At 45.0% G+C, this 14,959-nt stretch overlaps 1 protein-coding gene across 29 annotated transcripts in view; it reads left to right on the forward strand.

Moving 5' to 3' along the window:
• Positions 1 to 12,989: 12,989 nt before the first annotated feature.
• PLEKHA6 (pleckstrin homology domain containing A6) overlaps positions 12,990 to 14,959 on the forward strand; it is a 160,499-nt gene continuing 158,529 nt past the window's right edge. For 7 of the 29 annotated variants that reach the window (XR_010150996.1, XR_010150993.1, XR_010150995.1 and 4 more), the window contains exon 1: positions 12,991 to 14,897. Coding sequence is in view for 22 of the 29 variants with exons in the window: in XM_016936693.4 (XP_016792182.1) it covers positions 14,815 to 14,897 (83 nt within the window). In the remaining 7 variants the exon portion in view is untranslated. Of the gene's footprint in view, positions 14,898 to 14,959 lie in introns of all 29 variants that reach the window. The other 22 variants (XM_016936734.4, XM_063792942.1, XM_016936718.4 and 19 more) reach the window with 9 other exon arrangements.

Here is a 14,959-nt window from a genome sequence, read left to right on the forward strand (position 1 = left end):
GAGATACTGCTTAACATTCTGCAATGCCTGGACAGGCTCTGAAACAAAGAGTTATTCAGCTCACAATGTAGGGACTGAGGTCGAGAAACCAAATTTCTTTTAATACTTAATGCCTAAAGCTCTAGCAATTTTTAAAGAATAAATGCTTCTCAGTTTTTGGTCTACCTTTGGTTCATTTTCAGATGCCTGAAATGTTTATTTTTGTCAGTTTTTTCCAGTTTTATATTTACTTTTGAAGAGGAGGATTTGCAGATCTCTTCATAGCACCACAAAATGGAAGTCTGTCCATCCTTTAACATTTAACCTGTTGATGTCTTTATATTTAAAGTAAGTTTTCTGTAGATAGCATTCAGTTGGATTTTTTTTTAAATGCAATCTGACAATGTCTGCCTTCTAATTGGGAATATTTAGACCATTCACATTTAATGTAATTATTGATAAAGATTAAATCTATCTTGTTTTTTTGTTTTCTGTATTTTTCTTTTCTTATCCTTTTTTGTGGGTTATTTTTTGTGACTCCATTTTATCTTCACTATTGGCTTATTAGCTACACCTCTTTATTTGATTTTAGCAACTCTTGTTTAAATATATGGCTTTAACTTATCATAGTCACAGTATACCTTTAAATAATATACCACTTCATGTATATTACCTCACTTGTGTGTGTGTGTGTGTGTGTGCACCTAACAACAGTATGCTTCCATTTCCTTCCTCCTGTCCCTTGTGCTACTGTTGTGGTACCTTTTTTCTTATACAAAAGTTATAAACCTACAATATGTTGCTATTGTTTTTGCTTTAAAGAGTTCATCATCTTTTAAAGAGATTGAGAATTAGAAAACATCTTTATTTACCACTTGTTTACCATTTCTGCTGCTTTGTGTAGATCCAATTTTCTATTAGATATTATTTTCCTTCTGCCTGAAGAGCTTCTTGAACATTTCTTGTCATGTAACCTTGCTGCTGATGATTTATCTCAGATTTTGTCTGAAAAAGTCTTTACTTCTTCCCTCACTTTAGAAAAATATTTTTATTAGCTTTAGAATTCGAGGTTGATGGTCTTTCTTTCAGTACTTTAAGAAATGGGTGAGATAATGGAGTGACTTTTTTTTAAGACAGGGTCTCCCTCTGTCACCCAGGCTGGAGGGCATTAGCGCCATCATAGCTTACTACAACCTTGAACTCCTGGGCTCAAGCAGTCCTCCTGCCTCATGTCCCTCCCAAAGTGCTAGGATTATAGGTGTGAGCCAGAGCACCTGGCCAAGTGACTTCTTTAAACTCTTCAAGTCCCTGATTTTGTGCTAGGCTCCTTAAAGTCAAGGTGTTAGATGTAACACCTGTCTTCTCAAGTTAACTGTTTTGTTACCTTTTCTCAGTAACAAAGTCTGATATTGCTCTTGGGCTCACACCCATGTTTCCTGTCATTTTTTTTCCCTTGTCGGGTTACATATTGGCCTGTCAACTGCCTTTGACTCTGAGCCTAATATTACTTCCTCATGCTCCTGTGTTTCTCTATGGTCCTTACCAGCACACACATTCTCTTTTACGGTCTCCACCTGAGAGTAAGTTTGAGAGATTAGACCTCTCTGCTTCTTTCCTAGTGCTCTTTCCAGTGCTGTAAAGAGAACCTGGGCATTGGTCCAGACAGATTTGAGGTTGAATTCCAGCTTTCCATTTCCACCAGCTGTGTGCCCATAAGTAAATTATTTGAGTCTTAAGAGGCCATCTGTAAAATTTGAATAATAATATCTCTCAAAGTAGTTGGGAGGATTAAAGTAGGTAATATATGACAAGTTCTTACACCATATTTGTCTCATAATATCAAATACTCACATAGTATATATTATGATATATATCCCGATTTACAGATGAGGGACCTGAAGCATAGTAACCCACCCAAGTTACGTAACTAGGGAATGGCAGAGAACTAGGAGTGAAACCCAGTCTGGCTCCAGATCCCATGCCTCTAACTACAGTGCTTCACTCCTTTTCTAGGTAAATGTTAATTCCTTCTTTTTGGATTAGATAGGGTTGGACTCTAACAAATGAGTACTCTTGACTGGGTGGATGTTGAGGGAATGGGGCAGTTAAAGGGTAGCAAGGCAAAGGATATTTCAAGTAGGAAAAATAGCTTTGGAGAAAAGGTAGAAATGGAAGGATATGGGAAACATGCTGGGGAAATGGCTAATAGGCTGATAAGTTTGGGTGGAGGTCCTGGGGGATAGAGAAGAATAGTGGGGGATAAAGTTCGTTATGTAGGGTCTAAATGATAGAGTACTTTGAATGCCATGCTAACAAAGTTGGTCTGTTTTATTCTACATAAAGTGACAAACCATTATGGGAGTGACATGGTCAGATGGGTTCTTTTGGAATAGCTCTTGGATCATTTGGTGGATGGATTGAACTGAGGAGCAATTATAATAGATCAAGTAGGATGCTCTTGTTCAAATATAGGCCTGAGGTAATGAGCTCAACCAAAGGGATGGTTAGAGTGGAAAGGGGGAGCCATGGAGGTGTAATAGTTGGCAGGATTCAGTGGCTTGTTAGATGAAGGAGAAGGAGAAATCACAAAGGAGTCAGCTTTACTAGGCTTGGTGACAAGGAGGAAGGTGATGTTTTCATTGAGATAGGAAATTCTGAAAGGGGAGCAGGTTGGTGGAGGGAGATGTAAGAGTTCTGTTTCACATGAATAATTGGCCATTTGTAACACCTTATTCCCCTTTCTCATTTGTGGGAAGCAGTGAGATAGACCACCTAAAGGAAATTTTGTAGGACAGTCCTAAGGGAGGAGGAAAAGAAGAGAAGGGCTTAGGTAAAGACAGGTGGGATTCACAGACCAGAGGCATGTTCAAAGCAGTTTCAGAGATGAAAATGGCATGGAGTTTTTGGGAGGTCCTGTGAGTAGACTGGATCAAAAGTTTGCTCCCACAAAACCCCTCGACCTCTCTTATCTATCCTTTTTCCCCAAGTCCTAGGTTGGCCAAGAAGCAGCCAATCCTGGCCGGGCGCGGTGGCTCACGCCTGTAATCCCAGCATTTTGGGAGGCCGAGGCGGGCGAATCAGGAGATCAGGAGTTCAAGACCAGCCTGACCAATATGGTGAAACTCCGTCTCTGCTAAAAATACAAAAACTAGCCGGGTGTGGTGGTGTGTGCCTGTAATCCCAGCTACTCAGGAGGCCGAGGCAGGAGAATCGCTTGAACCTGGGAGGCAGGGGTTGCAGTGAGCCGAAATTGCACCACTGCACTCCAGCTCCAGCCTGGGCAACAGCCAGACTCTGTCTCAAAAAAAAAAAAAAAAAAAAAAGAAGCAGCCAATCCTTCAAGGAATGATAGAGGCTAAAGCCAGGTGCATATGGAGCTGAAGATTAAAGGGCCCTTCCTGGATCTTTTGGACTCCTCGGACCTCCTTATAACTGTAGAGGTTGTGGGGAGAGGCCCAATAATGACTGAGATTGAATCTGCTGCCACCTCAGTGGAATGAGGACCCGGAGCAGATCACATTTTCTTTAGTTTTAATTTAATTTAATTATTTTTTTAGAGACGAGGTCTCACTCTGTCACCCCGGCCAGAGTGCAGTGGCATGATCATAACACTGCAGCCTCCAAATCCTGGGCTCAAGTGATCTTCCAGCCTCAACCTCCCAAGTAGCTGGGACTACAGTTGTGCACCACCATGCCCAGCTAATTTTGAAAATTCTTTTGTAAAAATGAGGTTCTACTTTGTTGCCCAGGCTGGTCTCAAACTCCTGGCTTCAAGTGATCCAACCCCCTTGGCCTCCAAAAATGCTGGAATTACAGGTGTTAGCCCCTATAGCCAGCAACATTTTATTTAAGAAAATAAAAGACTATGCCACTTCTTACTCCCCATCATATTCAAACTGTTACGCATATTTTGTTTAAAAGGTTGATTTATGCATTTGTTTCCCAGTAGACCATAAAGTCCAAAAGAACTGTATCTTAGGTTATAAAGGTGGGCCCAGTGCCTAGCATACAGCTTGGTTTTCTCATGAATTTGTTCATTCAATGTCTTTTATGAGTACAGTGAGAGGTCCTGTACTATGTGGTGAATATCCATTTACTCATCAAATATTTATTGAGCACTTACTGCGTGCCAGGGTCTGGGCCAAGTGCTGGGAACACAGATTTGAATAAGACTGGCTAGGTCTCTGCTCTCAAGGAGCTTACACCTTAAGTGGTGGAGTCAGAAAACAAAAATAAGATAACAAGAAGCCTTCAGGTAGTGATATATGCTGTAAAGACAATAGAAGAGAGTGATGTGATAGGGAGAGACTTGCAGGGTATCTTTGGATACAGTAGTTGGGGAAGGTATCACTGAGGAGGTGACCTTGATCTCAGGCCTGAGTGGTAGGGAGGAGTGGGTCATGAGGTGATCACGGGGGAGGCTGGGATGAAAGATGGCTTCGGTAAGCAGTAATAAATAAGGGGGAGAGAAATATGAGATGACGGTGGCTGGGCCAACAGGGGCCAGATCATGGGGAGACTACAGGAAAAAATTTGGATTTATTCTCTGTGTAATTGGAGGGCTTTAGCTGGTGAGATTGTGGGGTGCTACAATCATATTTTCTCTTTGCTATTGATCCTCTGGCTATTGTGTAAAAAATAAAAAATGTAGCAGGCCAAGCAAGGAGGAAGGGAGGCCAGATGAAGAGGCTGTTTGGATGGTCTACGTAGAACATGATGGAGGCTTGGACCAGGGGGCAGTGGAAGTGGAAAGAGGGAAGATTTGGGGTGTATCTGGAAGGAGGTCAAATTGAGTGGATGTGGAATGTGAGGAAAGAAATCTAGGGTGGCTCCTAAGTAGAATGACAAACCAACCCAGATTGCCTGAGACTGAGGGGTTTCCTGGGACATGGGATTTTCAGGGCTAAAACCAGGACAAGTCCCAGACAAACCAGGATAATTGGTCACATTACTTTTAGGTTTTTGGGCCAAACAGTGGGGTGAGTAGCTGGTGCCATATACAGAGATAGAGACGACTCAGGGAGAACAGATTTCTAGAACAGAATTCTATTTTGGCCATGTTAAGTTTGAGATGCTGATTAAACATTCACACAGAGATGCAGTAGGCAAATGTATATACATATCTGAAGCCCAAGGAGGAGATTAGATTCAGATAGAAATCTGGGGGCCAGCAATATATAGATGGCATTGAAAACAATGGGGGAGATTACCTAGGGAGAGTATGTAAATAAAGTACAGAAAAGGGCCCAGGGTGGAGTTTGGATATGAAAATGTTGAGGCTAAACAGAGGAGGCGCAGTCATCCAAGGTATTAAAAAGGAACAGTCAGTGAAGTAGGAGGTAACCCAGGAGAACATGGTGTCATGGAAGCCTAGAGAAAAACGAGCTCCATGAAGGACAGAGTGGTCAACTATGTCTAATGCTGCTGAATAAAATGGAGAAAGAAAAGTAGATTAAAACACAGTCCCTGCTCCCAAGGAGTTTCAGTGTAGTGGGGTGACGGGAAAGTCAATTCCTACACAACGATGAGTGCTCTAGCAGTGAGAAGCACAGGCTGCCCGGCAAGTACAGTGGGCTCCTTCCTGGGCTGCATTTGGAAGGAGAATTGGAAAACAGGATGTGGATGGAGAAGAGTTATTCAGGTCGAGGAAGCCACAGGCACAAAGGCACACTCAAGGAACTGTAGGGTTTCAGGATGGCCGGGGCACAGAGTAGTGAAACAAAAGGAGGCATGAAGTGCAGGGAGTGGGGACAGCCAGGGCTATCACATGAAACAGAGAGGTCACCTAGGATGGGAACTGAAAAGTGTTGGATTTAGCAGCTTGGACATAAGTGTCTATCTTTGCCAGAATAGTTTCTGCCATTTCAAGGAGTTATGGGGGACATAAGCCAGATTAGGAGCAACTGGGAAGCAGGGAGTAAGACACCCTGAGTGCACAGATCACTCATTTAAGAAACTTGAAGTGGAAGGAAGGAGTGTGGTAATGTGGCATCTGGGAGTGGGGTTGGGTTTTGTGAGTTGTTTTTTTTTTTTTTTTTTCCTCTATGGTAGAAATCTTGAGCTTAGTTATAGGCTTGAGGGAAAGAACTAGAAGTGAGGGAGAGCTTGAAAATATAGAGGAGAGGAGATCATTGATGGAGTAAGAATTCTGAGAAGCTGGTGAGGGATGGGCACGTGTAGGGTTGGGAACATGTAAAGCTTAGCTTTGGATAGGAGGAAAGAGATAGATGGGTAGAAATATAGATAAGATTGTTAACAGTGGGCTTAGGAAGACTGAAGGGAAGGTGTTCTTTTCTGATTGCCTTTATTTTCTCTCAGAATAATGATGAGGTCTGCTGCTGAGAGCAGCTGTAGACCCAGCAAGAGGTATATGGAAGGCTAGAGAGTGAATTTACAGGGGTATCAACTTAATTCCTCCAGTGGCTGGATGTGATATTTTTCTGGGCAGGAGCAGAAAAGTGGATGGATTAATTCAGAGTGGCGTCTTGCAGTGTGGATGCAGCTGAGGACAAGTGGACAAGGATATTAGCAAGGATGAAGTGACAGGCTATAAGTTTGGACTGAAAAATGCAGGAAGTGGAATGAGGATTTGGTTGATAGATTAGGAGGAAATGTACTGAAGGAAGAAGGCAAGGAGCAGGTATAAAGAGAAGAAAGGAATCAGGGTATGAGAAGCACCAAAACTGTTTTCAGGAAGCAGGACATTAGAGTTTAAGTTTTCCAGGTTGGAGCAAATCTGAGTGGTGAGAAAGTCCAAGGTGAGGCCTTGGGTATGAGTAGGTTATTGGAGTGGAGGTGAATAGCCCTGGAGTTGAAGGTATCAAGGTATTGTAGGGTTAGGACACTGGATAGATAGTTCATTCACATTAGTGCTGAAATCACCCAGAATGAGAGGGAGATAGGGAAGAGAGAAGAAGCTGCTGAACCGGGAGCCAAGGTCCTTGGTGAGTGGAGAGGACTGACCAGCAGGTTGGTGGGTGACAGAGACAAGAGAGGAAGAAGCTGATTGGCTGAAGGCAGAAACAGTTTTTACAGAGATGAAGGCATAATTGTGCCTTATAATTTTATTGAACTAAATTGAACCGAAGTGCTATGTTAGTCCCAGGAAATGCCAAAGTCTGCACCAGCTGCCATTTTCTAGAAAAACCCCAGGACACACATTAAAGTCAGCACTGAAAGAGCATTGCCTACCTAGAAAGAGCTCTCAAGAAGAGACCCAGAGAAGAAATGTCAGCAGGTGGACTACAGACGGGGCCATTCCTCTGGGCTCCACCAGGCCCATATCTTGCCCTGACAATTTCAGTCCTCCCCTCTCCCTCTGGGGAACTGTCAGTGCCAGCTCTCCGCTCCATGACACATCCTGGCAGGAAAAGTCAGCCAGCCATCTTGGGCTGGCATCATTCCCAGGAGAAGCCAGAGCAGAGGCTTTGAGAGATGGAGCTGAAGGAAGCACATTTCAGCACACTTTTCTACGGAAGAGCAAGGGCTCATTAGCTAAAACGATCATCTTCCCAGGCCTGTTCTCAGACCAACTTAAAAATCACCTGGGCTGTCTCTCCACCCTTTCACCCAGGAGTACAAGTTGCTTCCTGCTCAGACAGAACCCACCCTAACCTCAGCCCTTCTGGAGCACAGGCACCACTCGCACATTGCTTCTGCTTGTGAGTGATGTGAATACACACAAGGCACACTTCCAGGACGCCGCCGCCGCTTGTCCTCCTGTTTCATGGGCACTTGTTCTCCAGTCTCCTTTGCAGGTTCTTTCTTATTAACTTGACCTCTGACATTTGGAATGCCCCAGTTCTCAGCCCTTTATCTCTGTCTCCTCTCTCCCTACATTCATTTCCTTTGCGATCACAACCAGCCTCAGGGCTGTAATACCTTCTAATCACCGAAAAATACTAATGCATATCTCTACTCCTCAGTCTTCTATTAGGTTGGTGCAAATGTAATTGCGGTTTTTGCTATTGTTTTTAATGGCAAAAACCGAAATGACATTTGCACCAATCTAATAGTCTTATACATCCACTCACCTTGTTGGCATCTCTGCTTGGCTATCTCATAGGCATCTCCAACTTAACATGCTCAAAATTGAACTTCTGATTCCCCCAACTCCCTGCCACACCTGCTTTACCTGCAGCCTACCCTCATCTTAGTCTATCCTTCCAGCCACCCAGGCCAAATCCCTTGGAGTCACCCTGACTCCCCTTCCTCTAAGCCCAAATACAGTCTATCAGCAAATCCTGGCAGTTCTACCTCCAAAAGTTACCCAGAATCTTACTCTTTCTCACTGCTTCTCCCCTCTGACATCCTGAACCAAGCCATCTTCATGTCTTGCTTGGATTATTACAATAGCCTCCTAACTAGAATCTGCTTTGACCCTATTTCAAACAACAGCCAGAGCGATCCTCTAAATACATGAAGCCCTGAAGATCATGTCACTTCTGCACTCAAAACCAACCAACAATTTTCTGTCTCATTTTAGAATAAAAGCAAAACTCCTTACACTGGCTTGGAATGACCTGGCCTTCCTCTACCCTCCATCCTCATCTCCTCCTGTTCTCTTCTTCATTCACCCTGCTCCAGCCTTACTGGCCTCCTTGTCGCTTCTCACTTCAAGGGTGCTCCCACCTCCAGGTCTTTGCACTTACTATTTCCTCTGCCTAGAACATGCTTCCCCTGGTGTCCACACGATTTGCTGTCTCCTGTCCTTCAAGCCTTTGTGCAAATGTCATTCTTCTCACTGAGGCCCTTCCTCACTACCCTATGTAAAATATTCACAATATAAGACAGGAGCACCCTCTGTGCTCTTTCTGTTCCCTTTACTCTCTCCATTTCTTTCTAGACTTATCTTCTGAGACCACATGTTTATTAAATGTGAACTCCATGAGAGGAGGGACATTCTGTCCTTGCCCACAGAAGGTATCAATAAATATCTGTGGAACCAATGCAATTCAATATAACTGGTTTTGGGGAAACCTCAGAATTCTGCCATCCTCTGGATGCCAGCACTAGAATGGCAGTTTTTATAATGAAACCCTTCTCTTTCAAGTCCTTACAGAGGTATGACTTTAATTAAGCAACTAGTCTGTCTGGACCCTTGCATATTTACACAGCCATATCTCGAATGCCAGCAGAGATGGCTGTTGCCTTCCTTTCCTTTGCTTCCTAGTTCTTGGAAGAAAATCAACAGTGGCTAGTGACCTCGCCTGCAGGTGAGCATAACTATTAAACACCAGCCCTCAACGCAGATTGCTGTTGTGGCTATTCTTTTATAGAGCAAAGGAATCTGTTATAATCTTCTTGTAACTATGTGAGTCTCTTGGCCAAATATGTTTAAATGATGTAGCAAATGTCTCAATGTGAACTTTCTACTGATCAGGTTTTCAGGAGATTTGAGTTTTGGTCTTAACTCTACTGTGGAATTGCCACAACTCTGGGTACTTTCCTGAATTCTCTAGTATCTTCTTTGGGAAAAATGTGTTTTTTGGGGGTAGATGATCACTAAGACCCTTTCTTGATCTAAAATTGTGGTTTTCTCAACAGAAGAGCTCCTATTTGTGAGTCACTAGAAACACACATGATTATCTCTTTGGCTTTCCCATTACACACAAAAAGCCTTTTTTTGTGTGTGACTTTTATATCGGTCAGGACTTTTTCATTTGTTAGGGGCAGAAACCCAGCTCAAACCAACTAGAAAGGAAGTAAGGGGTCTATTGGCACCTATAGCTGGAAATATAGGGGTAGAGCCTCTCTGGCAAGCCGGATCCCAGGGCTCCCAGGATATATGGAGGACCCATTCTCTCGCCGTCTTCTGGCTTCACTTCCTCCTGTGTTGGTTTCACTTTCAGGCAGCTCCCACATGACGACCCCAGCAACGGCGACACAACTCATGCCACCTTCAAATGCAAGAGGAAAAGGGCTTCTTCCCGAGAATTTTGGGATCTTTAAAAAACAGAGTCTTATTGGTCTTGTCTGAGTCTTGTGTCCTTTCCTGCACCAGGGGAATGGAGAGTTGTCAGATCTCTGGCCAGATCTGTGTCACAGCCCAACCCTCAATGGAGCTTGAGAGTAAAGGTGGGACCAGCCCACACAGGCTGAGAGTGGCAGAGGGTAGATAGATGTCAAAAGGAAACCTGCAGCTATTAACAGAAGAAGGGAGAGTAGATGCTGGAGAGGTAAAAATAATGGACATTCATTTCAGTCCTCATTGAGGGTTTTTGTTTTTTTTTTTTTGAGACAGAGTCTCACTTTGTCACCCAGGCTGGAGTGCAGTGGCGCAATCTTGGCTCACTGCAACCTCCACTTCCTGGATTCAAGCTATTCTCGTGCCTCAGCCTCCCGAGTAGCTGGGATTACACGCGTGCACCACCAAATAATTTTTGTACTTTTAGTAGAGACGGGGTTTCACCATGTTGGTCAGGCTGGTCTTGAACTCCCAACCTCAAGTTATCCACCTGCCTCGGCCTCCCAAAGTGCTGGGATTACAGGCGTGAGCCACCACACCTGGCCCTCACTGAGTTGTGATTTTCTTGTAGGTACTGTATTAATTTCTCATGGCTGCTATAACAAATTACTACAAATTGGGTGGTTTAAAACAATAGAAATTTATACTCTCACAGTTCAGGATGAAATCCAGGTATTGGCAGGGCTGCACTCTCTCTGGAAGCTCTAGGGGAAAATGTACTCTTTGCCTCTTCTAACTTTTGGTGATTGCCAACATTCCCTAACTTGGGGCCACATCACTCCAATCTCTGTTTTCATGGTCACATGACTTCCACCTCTTCTATGACATTTCTTATGTGTCTCTTACGAGGACATTTGTCATTCGATTTAGTGCTCACCCCAGTAATCCAGGATGATTTTCTCATCTTAAGATTCTTAATTGTATCTGCAAAGACCTTTTTCCAAATAAGGGAACATTAATAGATTCCAGGGATTTGATGCAGATAGCTTTTGAGGAGATGTTTTTCAGCCTACCACAGATATCAAACCAGAAATAGTAATGTTGAAGTGATTAAGACATCAGAATGTAATGGAGAATCAGAATAATTTATAAATATTACTGATATATTTTTTCCAAATGCTTGGTTGCCTTTTAAAGAGATGAAAGAGGCCAGATGCACTTGCTCACTCCTGTAATCCCAGCATTTTGGGAGGCTGAGGTGGGATGCTCGCTTGAGTCCAGGAGTTCAAGGTCACAGTGAGCTCTGATTGTGCCACTGCACCACCTTAGCCTGGGTGACAAAATGAGATCCTGTTTCTAAGCAAATAAATAAATAAATAAACATTTTTAAAGGGATAAAAAAATTTGCTGTGGGGGGAAAAGCAATCAGACAGCTAAATTTCTGACTTAGTTGCCAGCCATGTATGATTTTCATTTTAATCTATCAACCCTCCTTCTCTCTTCTAGGTAATTGTTGAACCAATAGCTGCTTTTATTTGGGTTTTCTACTCTTTTTCTACATGTCTTTAGCTCTTTTGCTAAAATGTCGTTACTAGCAGTATCAATACTAATCATAACTGATAAACAAGAACTAGCATGCAAAAAGTCACTAGCGAGACTAGACCACAGTTAGGAAAATATTTTCGAACGTGATTTCTTATTTCAAATGAGTAATAAACATTTACAAATCTGAGCCACTGGCCTTTTCTCATCTAGGTAAATGTCCCCAGGAACCCCAGGCTAGATTAGACATTAAACAAGACAAAAATCTCGTGGAAAAATAGATCAAGAGGTGCTCAAAGAAGACAGTAGTGTAATACATGTTTTCAAATATATGTCATCTTGTCCCCTGTTTCCGCCCATGTTCAGCACAAGCAGCTGCCCCTACTGGTTGCTCAGGTTGGACTGGGAGTGCACTGATTGCTGGTATTTTCCCTTGAGGCATCTTGGCAGCAGCTCTGGCGGTTTATATTCTTGGCCATCTCAGGGGCTAGGCAGGTGGCTCTGTGCTTTGTCAGTGGCATGAGTCCTACAGGTGTTTCATATGGCTGGTGACAGGGGACTGCAGCCTGGCAGAGTCTGCTACCTTGATCTGCCAACTTTCTCCAATTCAGAAACGAAGGGGCACCTAGACCTTCATCTGTGCTTCCCAGGTGCAGCTCTGCTTCATTGTCAAATGAAGCTTTCTCTACTAGAAATTTGTAGGATCTGAGAAGAGAGAAAGAATTTGGACATCATGGGTTTCTGCGTGTCTTCTGCTTCTGGAGAATGGACTTAACTTAGATCTGGCAGCCAGGATGTTGGCAGAGTCAATTTCCAGTGTTGGAGTGCGAAGGATGTAATGAAAACAGCTCTGGCCTGAGACACTGGTGGGCAGATCCTTTTCAGCCACCACCTTTCTCAGTGACCTTGACCAGCCCCTTTCCCTTCTCTGTTCCTCACTTGCCATATTCAAAACAAGAGGATTGGACTAAATGTTCTCTGAGGCATCTCCTAGCTTTACCATCTATCAGATGTATACACTTTAAACCCTCCAGGTTGAGAATTTGGGATCTATGAGAAGGATCACAGGCTGTTTCTTTTCCCAGAAAGATCTCCCCACACGCACCCTGATGTTGCTGATGGTTATATTGAGAGTGCCTCTAAATAAAGTCCAAAAGTACAGGATTGTGGTTAGAGTTAAGAGTAGTTCTCAGTTATGACCATATCAAGCATTCATCAAATGTTAATTGGTCTGGGCACGGTGGCTCATGCCTGTTATCCCAGCACTTTGGGAAACTGAGGCGGGTGGATCAGATCACTTTAGGTCAGGAATTTGAGACCAGTCTGGCCAACATGGTGAAACTCCATCTCTACTGAAAATACAAAAAAAATTAGCCAGGCATGGTAGTGAGTGCCTGCAGCCCCAGCTACTCAGGAGGCTGAGGTGAGAGGATCACTTGAACTTGGGAGGTGGAGGTTGTAGTGAGCCGAGATCATGCCACTGCACTCCAGCCTGGGTGATAGAGCGAGACTCCATCTCAAAAAAAAAAAAAAAAAAAATTGTTAATTGGTGCCGCAGGCAGCTGCCAGGGCTGTAAAGATGGATAAGATGGAGTTCCTGCCCCAAGGAGCACACAGTCCAATGGAGGAGACAGATGACTAAATCAAGGATTGCATTACAGTGTGATAAGTGCTACTATAGGGTTATTCATCAGGTGCCATGACACATGGAGGATGGACATATAAATCTCTCCGGGGTAGTGTCAGGAATGGCTTCCTGGAGGAGGTGGCACATGGGTAGACACTGAAAGGATGAGTAGGAATTACCTATGTGGAATGGGGATCAAGTCTCCTGGAATGCTCACAAAACGTATGTTTGCCCAACAGATAATTGCCAGCTGTCATGGAACACATTGCTCCCTTTAAACACAGGTGTCTCTCTCATCGTCTAATTATTCTCCTGGGCCTGGCACATGGATTGGAACTGTATGTACCTAACTGGAGCCCCAGTGGCAGATCCGGAGTAAGCTGGGAAAGCCAAATGGACTTCAGCATTTTTTCTTTTTTGAGACAGGGTCTCGCTCTGTTGCCCAAGCTGGAGTATACTGGCAGGATCATAGCTCACCGCAGCCTCGACCTCCCAGGCTCAAAGTGATCCTCCTGACAGTGTTCTGAGTTGCTGGGACTACAGGCTCGTGCCACCAGATCCAGCTAATTAATTATTCTTATTATTTGTAGTGACAGGGTCTTGCTATGTTGCCTAAGCTGGCTAACTTTGATATAGACCCTGAGATAGCAGAACTGTGGGCTCCAGCAATACTGCTTTTGGTATGCCAGTATGAAATGCTTGCAGTCTGCATTCTGTACACATAACACATTCCCTTCTCTCTCCATTTTTCTTCCTTTTTCCTTTTCCATTTCTGGTGCAAGTTAGGGGGAATGGAATGGAGGGACATAAACGCTGTTGGTTTCTGAGTATTTCTAAGGTCTCCCTGTGATTCTACTTAGTCATGGCAGACTTCTTGGAGGAGGTGCTGGGAAAGAAAGGTAAGGACTAGCTCGACTAATCAGGCTGGCATCTGAGCTAGGAGAGGCTCCCCGGGCCCCTCGCTGCTCACAGCCCCGCCACGCTTCCGTGCCTTTGACCTTTGTTCCTCTCCTAACCTCCCACCAAGTAGAACCAGGTTTAATCACTTCCCTTTTTCCGTTCAGTGGCTGGACATGTCCACCAGGTTCCTGATTCAAAGCTCTTTTAGTCAAACTGGTTCTCTGCGCGGTGCGCCTGGATTGGGGGACTTGGCGCTGCCGGCGAGTTCTCGGGGCTGTAAATTACCTTCCGAGGCGGCGGCGCGGCTCCGCCCCCGGCCCCGCCGGTGGTTCAAGTGCAAGATCGGAGCTGGGAGCGGAGAGGCAACACCCCTGCTCGCACTGCAACCTGCTCCCTTCGGGGAGGGATCCTCCCCGCTCCAGCTTCTGCTCTCCGGGCTCCGCCAGGCTGGAGGGCAGCAGAGCCAGGAGGAACGGAGACCCAGCGCTGCCCGTTAACAGTCCCGGCAGGAGAGGCATCGTAATTACTCACCGCGCTAATTGCCCGTCATTAAAGTTCAGGAAACGGTCCGAAGAGGAGCTCCCGAGTCGACGAGGAGGCAGGTGGTGTCTGGGGCTCCCGGCCGGCCAGGGTTAAGCGCTTGCCTGCTCCCTGCCGCCCGGCTTGAGGCCAGCGCGTCTTCAGTGGGGAGGCCAGCCACTGCCAGGGACCCGGGAGCGACGCCGCCAGCCCGGCCGGACCCCCTCCCCCACCACGGCCTCTGGAAGGGGGCAGCAAGTGGGGGTTCCCGGGTACCAAGCCCCCTGCCCAGCCGGCGCCTGGGGGCGCAGAGAGCGAGAGGGGCTGCAGGGACACCGAGATGGCCGATGAGATTGACTGGCTGGACCTGCCCGGCCGGTGGGCCTACGGAGTTGACGGCGGTGGGAGAATCTTCTTCATCAAGTATGTTGGTCTCGCTCTTCTTTTTATTTCAATTTTTTCCATTAAGTTGCCCAACTTGAAAA

This window comes from Pan troglodytes, chromosome 1 (genome assembly GCF_028858775.2).
Source record: "Pan troglodytes isolate AG18354 chromosome 1, NHGRI_mPanTro3-v2.0_pri, whole genome shotgun sequence".
Classification (NCBI taxonomy): Eukaryota; Metazoa; Chordata; class Mammalia; order Primates; family Hominidae; genus Pan; species Pan troglodytes.